At 39.6% G+C, this 12,676-nt stretch overlaps 1 protein-coding gene across 1 annotated transcript in view; it reads left to right on the top strand.

The window, feature by feature from the left end:
• LOC126141633 (potassium/sodium hyperpolarization-activated cyclic nucleotide-gated channel 4-like) overlaps positions 1 to 10,271 on the top strand; it is a 52,856-nt gene extending 42,585 nt beyond the window's left edge. Inside the window, exon 2 of the mRNA XM_049915271.1 lies at positions 9,704 to 10,271. Coding sequence (XP_049771228.1) covers positions 9,704 to 10,271 — 568 coding nt within the window. The remainder of the gene's footprint in view (positions 1 to 9,703) is intronic.
• Positions 10,272 to 12,676: the final 2,405 nt, after the last annotated feature.

Raw genomic sequence — 12,676 nt, 5'->3', positions numbered from 1 at the left:
AGAAATCCGGGAAGTACAAGATCATTTGGCACAAGTAATACAATAATTACGTATTTCAGAGGACACTCGCGTTCCAGTACGGGAAGAGGGACATAGAAATACGGAACAACCACAAAATAATAGCACAGGACATTTCGGAAATTATGAAAGACATTGGCAAGGTGCACCGAATTTTGAAATGGAACCGCCGAAACGACGTAACAATGACCGGTATGCGACTTGCCGACATGATGATTTTGACTATAAGCTGTTCATTACTACACATAAATTTAAAACATTTAAGAATTCTGGCAACGACATTCATCCACAAGCGTGGCTCCATCAATTCTCTCATTGTTTTCCTCCCAACTGGTCATTAGAGCACAGATTAGAATTTTTGTGTAGCTATTTAGAGAATGAACCAGCTGTAAGAATGCGACCGGTCATTCACGATTGTCAAAGTGAAGGAGAATTTTACCATGCCTTCCTCTCAGCATATTGGTCTCAAGCTACACAAGACCGTGTAAAACATAGCATCATAATGATGAAACATTTCGAACAATCTGAATTTTCCAGTCTTGTGAAATATTTTGAAGACATGTTGCACAAGAATCAGTTCCTGTCAAACCCATACAGCCCCTCAGAACTCATCCGCATTTGCTTAATCAAATTACCTGAACATTTATGACATTTTATTTTGGCAGGACGTTGCAACGGCGACATTGAAGCTTTTCAGGGACTCTTACAAGAATTAGAAATTGACACCGACAATCGCGGAATGCGAAATCAGGAACACAACAATTACAGGTCACATCTGTCGCAATTTCACGATGAAAGAAATAATAACTGGAGACGACAAGGCTATTCTCACAACAGAAGTCGTGACCAAAACAGACACCACCCGTATGACAACCATTGGCAGAGTAGTAATAATTGCAGGGAAAGATCACCTCTACGTGGTAGTAACTATCACAGAGACAATCAGAGAAACAGACAATTTGGGAACCAAAATAATTATTATCAAGGGAGACAGTATAACTTTAGACGCAATGGTCCAGCGTGCAGTTACGATTCAGGGAGAAATTCTTTCCATCAGAACTGGAGGGATTCAAACAGAGCAGGGCCCTCTCGACAAGGTGAATTTGTAGCAGTTAGGTCTCCAAATCCCAAAAACGACGCGCGCCAACAAAGACACAATAGGCAATGACTCATACCGCTGGCAGCCACAAAACGTACTTTTGAAACTGACGACGCAGCTGCCGTAGTTAGTAATTATGTAAAAATGGAAGACATTAGGGACATCTTACTCCAAGAGCACGACATAACAACATTGCATATCCTGTGATTCACATTACTGTAAATGACGTAAAATTTACGGCAGTACTTGACTCTGGCAGTCCCATTTCAGTAATTAGTGAAACAGCTTTTAGCAAATGCAACAAATCGAACGATTGTCCCACACTTCCGTTACGTAAGATTAAATTACAAGGTGCAATCTTTGGAAAAAGTGTAGATGTACGCCAACAAACCAACTTAGAATTCTTTTGTCAAAGCCACAGCTTCTCTTTTAACTTTCTTATTGTTCCGTTATTGTCGACGGAAATTATATTGGGAGTAGACTTTTTGAATGAATACAAAGTAATCTTAAACTTTCACGATGCTGAAATAAATTTAGAGAAAGAAGGTAGGTCAATAGCTTTGAAATTTGAAGATTGGCTCTCAAACCATGACGAAGAAATTAATAGGCTTTACCTCCTGTTAGACAACAGTCCGGAATTTTCGACGGAACTTGACACTAACAATCACTCTGCAAGTACTGACAGGGATGATATCGACGGCGCATTTCATACTAATGAGTTAATTCTCAACAAAATTCAAACAATTGAGAATTGCAATGACACTGATAGGCAGGACCATTTTAAGATTTTAGAAGCACATTCCACAATTTTTCTCACAAAACAGGAACAATCAAGGGATTTCAATACCAATTTCGTGTACGTGGGCCTACTAAATTTTGTGTTAGACCATACGTAATTCCAGCACATTATAGGAACCGTGTTAGAACGGAAATACAATCTATGCTTGACGAGGGCATAATTGAGCCTGCAGTAAACTCATACAACCATCCATTACATGTTGTTGAGAAGAAAAATGGATCGATCAGGCTTGTCTTAGATTCGAGACAAATCAATACTATCATTATCCCTGAAACAGACCGGCCGTAAACGTTGGAAGAACTTCCACAAAATTTTAATGGTGTAAAAGTGTTGTCTTCCATTGATCTCAGATCCAGCTTTTATCAGATCGAATTTAATCCAGAATGTAGAAAATACGCAGCTTTCCTTTGTTTCGGCGTTTGTTATCAGTTTTGGAAGCTTCCTTTTGGTTTGAACATTTCTTCGGCAGTGTTCATTCGCGGGCTAAATTTCATATTACTTGAGTTCTTAAAACGTCACGTCACCTTATATGTGGACGATATTCTGATAGCAGAAGCCTAATGGGAACAACATAATCGCATCCTCAACAGCGTATTACACATTTTCGCAGAATCTGGAATTACAGTTAACTTGGAAAAGTCTGAATTCGGTAGGACAAAGGTGAAGTTTTTGGGACATATTATTTCTTCTGAAGGCATTCAGCCGGATCCTGAAAAGTTAGAAGCAATCAGAGCCATTCCAGTTCCATCCACAAAAAAACAAGTTCGCAGTTTTCTAGGTCTCGTAAATTTTTACCGTCGATTTCCGAATATGCAAATTCTAGTTACACCAAAACTTTGTTCTCTCACTGGAAAAAATACTATTTGGAACTGGGACGAACAAGCACAGTTGGAATTCAATTCTTTGAAAGAATCGCTACTTAACGCGCCAATACTAGCTCATCCAGGTCTGTCACAAGATTTCTGCCTTAGCACGGATTCTTCTAAAGTCGGTCTTGGTGCCTATTTATTTCAAGAGGCCACAGAAAATGACACTACTGTTCAGAAAACCATTGCTTTTGCTAGCCGAGTGCTAACAAAATCTGAAAAAAGTTATTCCGTTACTGAACTAGAAGCTTTAACTATCGTTTAGGCATTTAACAAATTCCGTTTCATTCTTTCTGGTAAGCACGTAAAAGTATACAGTGATCATCGTGCATTACAATTCCTTATGTCTTCAAAATTAAATCATGACAGGTTAAAACGTTGGACATTGTTTCTGCAAGAATTCCACTTCACAATAGTCTACATTCCCGGCAAGGAGAACATTGTTGCGGACGCACTGTCAAGCGCACCGGCTGGGCTTGAGAAAAGTAACACAGAAGGCAACCTCGAGAAAAATTTCAGTATTCTTTACATTCAGAAAGTCACCTTTGAAAACTTCATCACCACATCTTTAAAGAACATTGCTCATGAACAAGATAAAGATCCGATTTGGAAAGACATCAAAAGTAAATGGCATGAAAAGACACACACTCAGATTCGGCATTATTACCTGGTTAGAAACAACATACTCTTCAAAAGCTGCACTGTTGATGACAAGCTATGGGTACTTTGCATTCCAGACGATTTTGTTAATAAGCTCATTTGGTACATTCATTTCACCTACGCACATTTTGGTCCACGGAATTGTTATCATATTCTTTGAACGACTTGTTATTTTAACAATATGGAAAAGAGAATTCTAAGAGTCTTGTCTATTTGTAAACTTTGTCAAAAGGCGAAACCATCAATTACCTCACATCGTGCTCCATTGTTTCCTATTATTCCTTCTAAATTAAAAAAAGTTGCTGCTGTCGTTCTCTTGGGACCTCTTGTCAGAACATCTAATAGATTTTCGTACGTTCTAGTCGCTGTTGAACTTACTTCAAAATTTGTTTCTTTCACACCGTTGCGTAAAGGCACTGGACGGTCTGTATCCAACGCCTTTGTTAAAAATTTCTTACGTGAAGTTGGACACGTTAGTAAAGTCTTTTCATATAACGGACCGCAATTCAGATCTGCTGTTTGGTCACACATGCTTTGGAATCATAAAATCAAACCTGTTTGTATTTCATTGTACTCACCACATTGTAATCCGTCTTAACGGATTATGAAAGAAATCAATAAGCTTTGCAGACTTTATTGTCACAGAAAGCATCAGCATTGGGACAGATATTTTCACTTATTTCGAAATGTGCTGAATGAAATGCCTCATGATTCCACTGCTTTACCACCTACTTGTACTGAAGAATGAAGACCAACCGAACCGAATCAGAGAGCTTGTACCTTTCCCGAATATACGTAAACTTCGACACAAAGACATAATTAATTTGGCTCTTAAAAATATAAAATCTGCAGCAGACAAAAGGAGAAAACTACACGGTAAAGCAAATGCAAAGAAATTATATGTTGGTCAGAAAGTTCTCATTAAAGCTCATTCATTGTCACATAAGAAGAAACACTTGAGTCACAAATTCTTTCTAGTTTACAATGGACCTTACAGAATCCGATGTATAGTACATGATAACTTGATCTAAAGATAATCTGCATTTTAACTTTGTCTTTGCCATAAAACTTTTCACTTCACATTTCTAGTATGCATTGTCAGACTTAGAAACTGTTACCATGCAACAATGTTTGAAGTTAAATATCCAATCAAGAACCAAGAGAACTTATATAAACAGAAATTGCGAATGCATTGTTATAGTGAACAGATGTCACAATGTTATTGTGTGTGTACATTCTTGCTTGTTAGTTGCACGATTACATAACGACTATTGGGCTTACATACTTAGAACATATACTGGTACTGCTAATAAGATTTTAATGCAACATTTTGGTTTACTTGAAAATACATTCTGGATTTAAAGTACTTTCAATGAGATACCAGATGACACAGTGGTTAGTTTATGTAACAGCTACACGATTTTATCATGACGCTACTAATGAGTGACAATTTACAATGTGGCTTTTGCAGTGTTTCTGTTTTATATCTGCACAGTTTTTATGTATTATTCTGGGAAGTAAAACATGTTTTACTAGTAACTTTTGTTGTATAGCTTCAATGAGACAGCCTTTTCCGTAGCACAACAATACGTTACAGCACAGTACTTTCTTCATCACGGCAATAAGCGTAATAACTAAGATACCTATACGCAAAGCATTTCACTTTTGTTTATCATGAGGTAAGTACATTGGCTTCTGCAGAACTTAGCTTTCGGAGGACAATCACTACAACACTTCCACAGAGATTATCTTACAACAAGAAGCACATTTAGCGCTACAATACACATTTTTGAGTGATTAATTTTGTACTTAAATCATTTATTTTTAAAGATATTTAAGTACAATGATACAATGGTTTTCCGTGATACATTTCATTCCATTGCTGTAATCTGTAACACCTAAGGGTATAATTACATTAATCCTCAGGGGGTACACGCTACTTTGTGTAGCATGTGTTTGGCAAGCACAAGGAGCCCTAGCTAATATGGTATTTGCTTATACAACTTTACACATTGGTACCATATTTCTCTAACACACAAATTACACAGTTAACTGTTCTTTTAACTGAGAGATAAACATTTTTTTTACTATATCAGTGACATATGTTTACCCAATTACACAGTTGGGTAACTTCCCACTTATGAAATTGTATTTTGTCTGTACTTTGTGAACCGCTCATTTTTTTTTCGGAACCATTGTGATATTATGAGAGCTTTGAATGATATATTTCGTATGGGATCACGATTTTTAAAGTACGATTGAGGTAGATGACACTATTGAAATGAGCAGAGAATTTTTTTAGATTTTGAAATTATTGCAGAAAGCTACGACATTTTTTAGATTTGTCTGAGTTTTTATGATGTTATTATTACGATGACAATGTGTATTATGATGTTGAGGTATGTTTATGATCAATAAGCTGATGTTATATGAGGAATTTGATTGTGCTATGTATTTATTAAGATGAAATATTGAAGAAGTGTCGATGAATATGTATATGTGTAATAAGGTAAGGAATAATGAGTAGTGGTTAGCGACTCTGACTTGTGAAAAAGGATGTTGGAAACCCAGAATCGTACTTTAAGAGTTATGAAATGTGTGTAAATGCGTGAATGTATCACAATGCAGGCGAAAATTTTTTGCACACTGTTATATTCATAGGATTTTGTTTCTACACATTTGCAACGCAAATTCTCGACCCATGAAATTTGTTATATGAGACTGTCACTGTAATGCAAACTGGTGTCGTAAATATTTCAGTAAGAAAGTTAAGTGACCATCTTCACGTAATGAGTCGTGGGCACCCAGCTGTGTGACAGTCGCCTGGAAAGGAGCCATTAGTGTGCGCCTTTCAGAGGCACAGGTGGAGAAAAAAAAGGGGCCATTATCCTCGCTACTGACATTCCTTTGTAGAAAGAATTGCAAATACGACACGCTCAAACTTGAAAACATATGAGTACACTGTGGAGCCCTTAATTTATGATATTTACTAAAATGCCTAATGAAATGATGAGAAACATTTTACATCTATTGTCTTTCTAGTTGAGAGAATTTTTTTGCCTTTGGAGAGGCCATTTGCCTTGTGAATAACGTTTCATATGTTGCTTTATATATATATATATATATATATATATATATATATATATATATATATTTGCTCATTTTGTTTAATATCAAGTTTCTAGCTGCACTGCAGCATTGGTTAAAATAAAATTTAATAGATGTACTAATATCACTATTTTCTGTCTACAGACTCAGTAAAGAATACGTTTATGATGTACTTTCTTAGAAAAGAGAGCACAAATAGACATTTCCCTTCACAGGAATTGCATAAATAATTTTTAATGACTTGGTAACTGACTTGCAGATTAAGTTTTTGTGATGCATCACTCTAGTATTATGATGTCACATAGGTATTAGCCATGGCCATTTTTAGTGTAAAATTTTTGTGCTTGAGCTATGTCATCTTTAGGTATAAGTTATTTCATTTGCTGCTGCTGTTTGCCAGGCATAGTGCTACTGAATTTGACTTTGTATTACTCTGTTAAGCCAGTTTTACTATTGATTTATTTTTCTTGTTGCTGCAGATTGGCTCATATTAGTGATAATGTGGCATTTGCTCTCCAAATTTAGATTTACTGCTGCTTGCTTTGCCAATTTTCATTTTTTTGTCATCGCTGTTTGTGTTAATTTTTTATGTGCTGCTGCATTGCCTCGTCCCTTGGTATATAGATCTGAGCTCAGTAGATTTAAGTTAGCTTAAGAGGGGGTAGACTATATAAGAAACTAACTATGATGAATTGGAAGAAATGCATTGAGAAGCTATAAGAAAATGGTTTGGCCAAAGAAAGTATAATGAAAGAGAATATGAACAAAAAGTATGGTTTAGGGACAACAGGTTTAGGTAGGATTTTCTTGGAAATAAATGATGAGGTAAGATAATGGAAAATAAATAATGAGGTAAGAAATGTGTGAACATATAAATACAGAAAGCATGCTTGGATAGAATTTTTTTGGTGGAAACAAATGTTGAAATAAGAGGAAAGATATATGGGATGAAGTTTTGGGGTGGACTACAGTACCAAATGTCACACTGAAAACAAACCCTGTCCTGTACTTCTGTGTTATTATGCTATGTCAATTTGTGTTTTTCCTGTCTTCATGTGTTTAGCTAATAAGAGTTATGTTGTAGACTTTTTGTAATAATATGTTATTTACTTTGTAGAGATGTTTAGACATTATTAATTCTGTTCTGTTTTTATGCTCATGTGTGAAGTTGATGTTACAAAAGTTATTCTGATCTTTTATGTATGTACTTATGTCATTATTCTTGTAACACTGATGTATATGTCTATTTCTATTATTTTGTAAAGCCTGTGCTACTACAAATGTTCTCTGTACTGTTATGTTCTTTAATGATGTATTTTGTACCTTTGTAACTGTATTCTTATGTTGTAAATTTATAATTGTATAGACACTAGTTCTTCAAATTAAGTATCATTTCACTGCTCACGTTTCTGTTGGTCGTAGTATATGTACAATATGTGAAACAAAAAGAGGACTGTTAGTGCTTGCACGTGTGTTAATAATTCAGTAAGGGACTGGTTAACAGCATTGCTGGTTCTAAGGTCAACTCCAAAAACTTTGCACAAGCGATGGTTTATGGACTTGCTATATTGTCCGCAAGACTCTTCGATGTTGATTGTGCTCCTGCACAGTCGCTACAGATGGCTGCTGGCCGTATCTACAAGGACTACAGTGGGTCTGCATCTTTGATGGCCCACCAGTACCATTATTTCTACAAAGACAGCAATGGATCTGCACCTCTGGTGGCCCACCAATACCGTAATCTCTAACAAGACTACAGTGGTCTGCTCTGTGATGACTTACCTACCAATATTCTTCAGCTTCGACTGACTCTGCTGTGGGTTTGCTCTGTTGTGGCCCATTACCCGTCTGCATATCAAGAGTCAGCACTGTATTTCCGTTGGAAGGACAATACCACTTCAAGACTGCATGGAAATGCACTACTTCCGTGTGCATTCTCTTTTACTGCTCAGACTTTGACAAAAAAAAAAAACACTACAATTTTACTGTGATGAATGATCAGGACTGTCTTTATGGACTGCGAGAAAATTTTAGCTTTTGACCAACATTGTATCAATAAGTGTGTGCATTTGATGTCTTTGTTATTTTAATTATGAAAAATTTTATCAAATCATTATTGGCCACTGCCTAAAACCATTTGTAAAATTTTTTGTGGGGAGCATGAGGGCTGTGTAAGTAGGCTGTTTAGGTTCTTATATTGGTAACGCCGCTGCCACGTAGCGCTCTGTACAAAAATCACTGGCTGCGCTGTGTGCAGTCTGTGGCTGGTTGGCATTGTTGTAATACTCGCCATTGTAGCCTTGGGCAGTTGGCTGTTAACAGCGCGTAGCGTTGTGCAGTTGGAGGTGAGCCGCCAGCAGTGGTGGATGTGGGGAGAGAAATGGCGGAGTTTTGAAATTTGTAAGACTGGATGTCATGAACCGCTATAGATATATATTATGACTTTTGATGACTATTAAGGTGAATACATTGTTTGTTCTCTATTAGAATCTTTCATTTGCTAACTATGCCTATCAGTAGTTAGTGCCTTCCGTAGTTTGAATCTTTTATTTAGCTGGCAGTAGTGGCGCTCGCTGTATTGCAGTAGTTCGAGTAACCATGATTTTTGTGAGGTAAGTGATTCGTGAAACGTACAGGTTAATGTTAGTCAGGGCCATTCTTTTGTAGGGATTTTTGAAAGTCAGATTGCGTTGCGCTAAAATATTGTGTGTCAGTTTAAGCACAGTCATGTACAATTTTTCTAAGGGGACGTTTCAGTGGCTACAGTGGGATTTTTTACCCACACACTGCAAGACACATCTCTAACCAGAAAGGTAATGCGTGAACATGGGGAAGTTAACAACATTGTTACAAGTGGGGATACTTTGTTGAAACGTACGTATAGGAAGACAGTGGTAGAATTAATCTACACATTTACCAACTTAACAAAGCTATAGCGTCGTATATTTTATATCCACGCATCTCTTTACCGGTTAATTTGGCGGGGGCAGTGTGATTATTTCAGATCAAGAGGCCCACTTTTCGTACCTCTAACTCAACATACTGACCTGTACCGTTACATAGGCTATGCCTACGGAGCCTATACGTGATTTCGCCGGTGCGGTGGACGAAAAGAGCGAAAACCCCTCGTGCTGTAAGAACCGCCTCTTCCAGTGAACGTAGCACAGCGGAAGAGGTCCTGCGGCGGGACAAAAAGCGGTCCCGCCTGGCAGCGCGCGGTCCGCCGGCGCCGCCCACACAGGGCGGCGCGGCTGTTTGCGGAGCGCCGCCTGTGAAGTGCTTTCGGCTGGTGTCGGCTGCTGTGGTCGCCGGGACTGGTGTTGGCGCAGGGCGGCGGGCAAACTGCGGCCGCGATTCGATTGCGGGAGGCGGCGCTGGAGGCGGCGGGGGCGGAGGCGGCGGAGCCGGCAGAGGCGCGCAGGGGCCAGGCCGCGTGTTGACACGAGCCGCGCCTAATGATGGCGGCGCTTTGATGTGCCTACACCCCGCAGGCCGCCGCGGGCAAACGGAAGTTGTCGCTGCAGGCACACAGAGGCCCGCGCCGGGGCCGTTCGCTCTGCCAGAAGACCCCGGTAGCCCGGGGGCGCCGGCTGCCGACGGTGCGGCGTTCGCCTTCCGGTCTGCGGCTGCCACCAGACGCTGGTTCCATCTGAAACATTTTCACCGCAAATTTTTCGAAGCTGGCGCACCAAAAGGAATCTTATGTGCCCGAAATGGGTAGTACAAATAAAGACTACATTGGGGGTAGGAAATTGGAATCACAGGACCGTTCATACACACTGTGAAATCTACATATATATCGTACTTTGTAAGCCACCAAATGGTGTGTGGCGGAGGGTAACTTCGGTACCACTATCTGATAACTCCAAGCCTGTTACACTCGCGAATAGTGCGTGGGAAGAATGATTGTCGGTAAGCCTCTGTATTGGCTCCAATTTCTTGAATTTTCTGGTCAATACGCAAGATGTTGTAGGGGGGAAGTAATACAGGGTGAGACACGTGGAACGAACGGTTTTTAATGAAATAATACTCGGCCAAGTTTAAAATTAATATATGTTTATTTACACAAAATCAAAGCTCATTATTTCCCATTTCTTAATCAGAATAATTTCTGGTGCACACCCACGGTCATCCTGCAGACATCTATTAAGGGATCTAGGGATCCTCACAGTAACCTCACAGTGTACAGGGTGTTACAAAAAGGTACGGCCAAACGTTCAGGAAACATTCCTCACACACAAAGCGGTAACGCTTACTTTCCATGTTAGAGCTCATTTTATTACTTCTCTTCAAATCACATTAATCATGGAATGGAAACACACAGCAACGGAACGTACCAGCGTGACTTCAAACACATTGTTACAGGAAATGTTCAAAATGTCCTCCGTTAGCGAGGATACATTCATCCACCTTCCGTCGCATGGAATCCGTGATGCGCAGATGCAGCCCTGGAGAATGGCGTATTGTATCACAGCCGTCCACAATACGAGCACGAAGAGTCTCTACATTTGGTACCGGTGTTACGTAGACAAGGGCTTTCAAATGCCCCCATAAATGAAAGTCAAGAGGGTTGAGGTCAGGAGAGCGTGGAGGCCATGGAATTGGTCCGCCTCCACCAATCCATCGGTCACCGAACCTGTTGTTCAGAAGCGTACGAACACTTCGACTGAATTGTGCAGGAGCTCCATTGCGCATGAACCACATGTTGTGTCGTACTTGTAAAGGCACATGTTCTAGCAGCACAGGTAGAGTATCCCGTATGAAATCATGATAACGTGCTCCATTGAGCGTAGGTGGAAGAACATAGGGCACAATCAAGACATCACCAACAATGCCTGTCCAAACGTTCACAGAAAATCTGTGTTGATGACGTGATTACACAATTGCGTACGGATTCTCGTCAGCCCACACATGTTGATTGTGAAAATTTTCAATTTGATCACGTTAAATGAAGCCTCATCCGTAAAGAGAACATTTGCACTGAAATATGAATTGACACATTGTTGGATGAATCATTCGCAGAAGTGTACCCGTGGAGGCCAATCAGCTGCTGATAGTGCCTGCACACGCTGTACATCCTACGGAAACAACTGGTTCTCCCGTAGCACTCTCGATACAGTGACGTGGTCAACGTTACATTGTACAGCAGCAACTTCTCTGACGGTGACATTAGGGTTATCGTCAACTGCACGAAGAATTGCCTCGTCCATTGCAGGTGTCCTCGTCGTTCTAGGTCTTCCCCAGTCGAGAGTCATAGGCTGGAATGTTCCGCGCTCCCTAAGACGCCGATCAATTGCTTCGAACGTCTTCCTGTCGGGACACCTTCGTTCTGGAAATCTGTCGCGATACCAACGTACCGCGCCACGGCTATTGCCCCGTGCTAATCCATACATCAAATGGGCATCTGCCAACCCCGCATTTGTAAACATTGCACTGACTGCAAAACCACGTTCGTGATGAACACTAACCTGTTGATGGTACGTACTGATGTGAATGATGCTAGTACTGTATAGCAATGAGTCGCATGTCAACACAAGCACCGAAGTCAACATTACCTTCCTGCAATTGGGCCAACTGGCGGTGAATCGAGGAAGTACAGTACATACTGACGAAACTGAAATGAGCTCAAACATGGAAACTAAGCGTTTCCGGACACATGTCCACATAACATCTTTTCTTTATTTGTGTGTGAGGAATGTTTCCTGAAAGTTTGGCTGTACCTTTTTGTAACACCCTGTATATATTCACTTATGAAATTTGTTGTTAATAATCCAACCCAGTTCAAAAGTAATAGCAGATGTGCATAGCTATAACACCAGGAGAAAGGATGATCTTCACTATGCAGGGTTAAATCTTACTTTGGCACAGAAAGGGGTAAATTTTGCTGCCACAAAAGTCTTTGCTCACCTACCAAACAGCATCAAATGCCTGACAGATAGCCAACTAACATTTAAAATTAAATTAAAAGAATTTCTAGATGACAACTCCTTCCACTCATTGGCTGAATTTTTAGATATAAATTAAGGGAAATAAGAAAAACAACAACAACAAGTTAAACATTAGTGACATGCAATATTTTGTGTAATGTAATATCTTGTACAGACATCTTTTATTAACCTGACAAGT

Source organism: Schistocerca cancellata, unplaced genomic scaffold (genome assembly GCF_023864275.1).
Source record: "Schistocerca cancellata isolate TAMUIC-IGC-003103 unplaced genomic scaffold, iqSchCanc2.1 HiC_scaffold_732, whole genome shotgun sequence".
NCBI classification, from domain to species: Eukaryota; Metazoa; Arthropoda; class Insecta; order Orthoptera; family Acrididae; genus Schistocerca; species Schistocerca cancellata.
The sequence above is the reverse complement of the archived record's forward strand: the minus strand, read 5'-3'. Positions and strand labels throughout refer to the sequence as shown.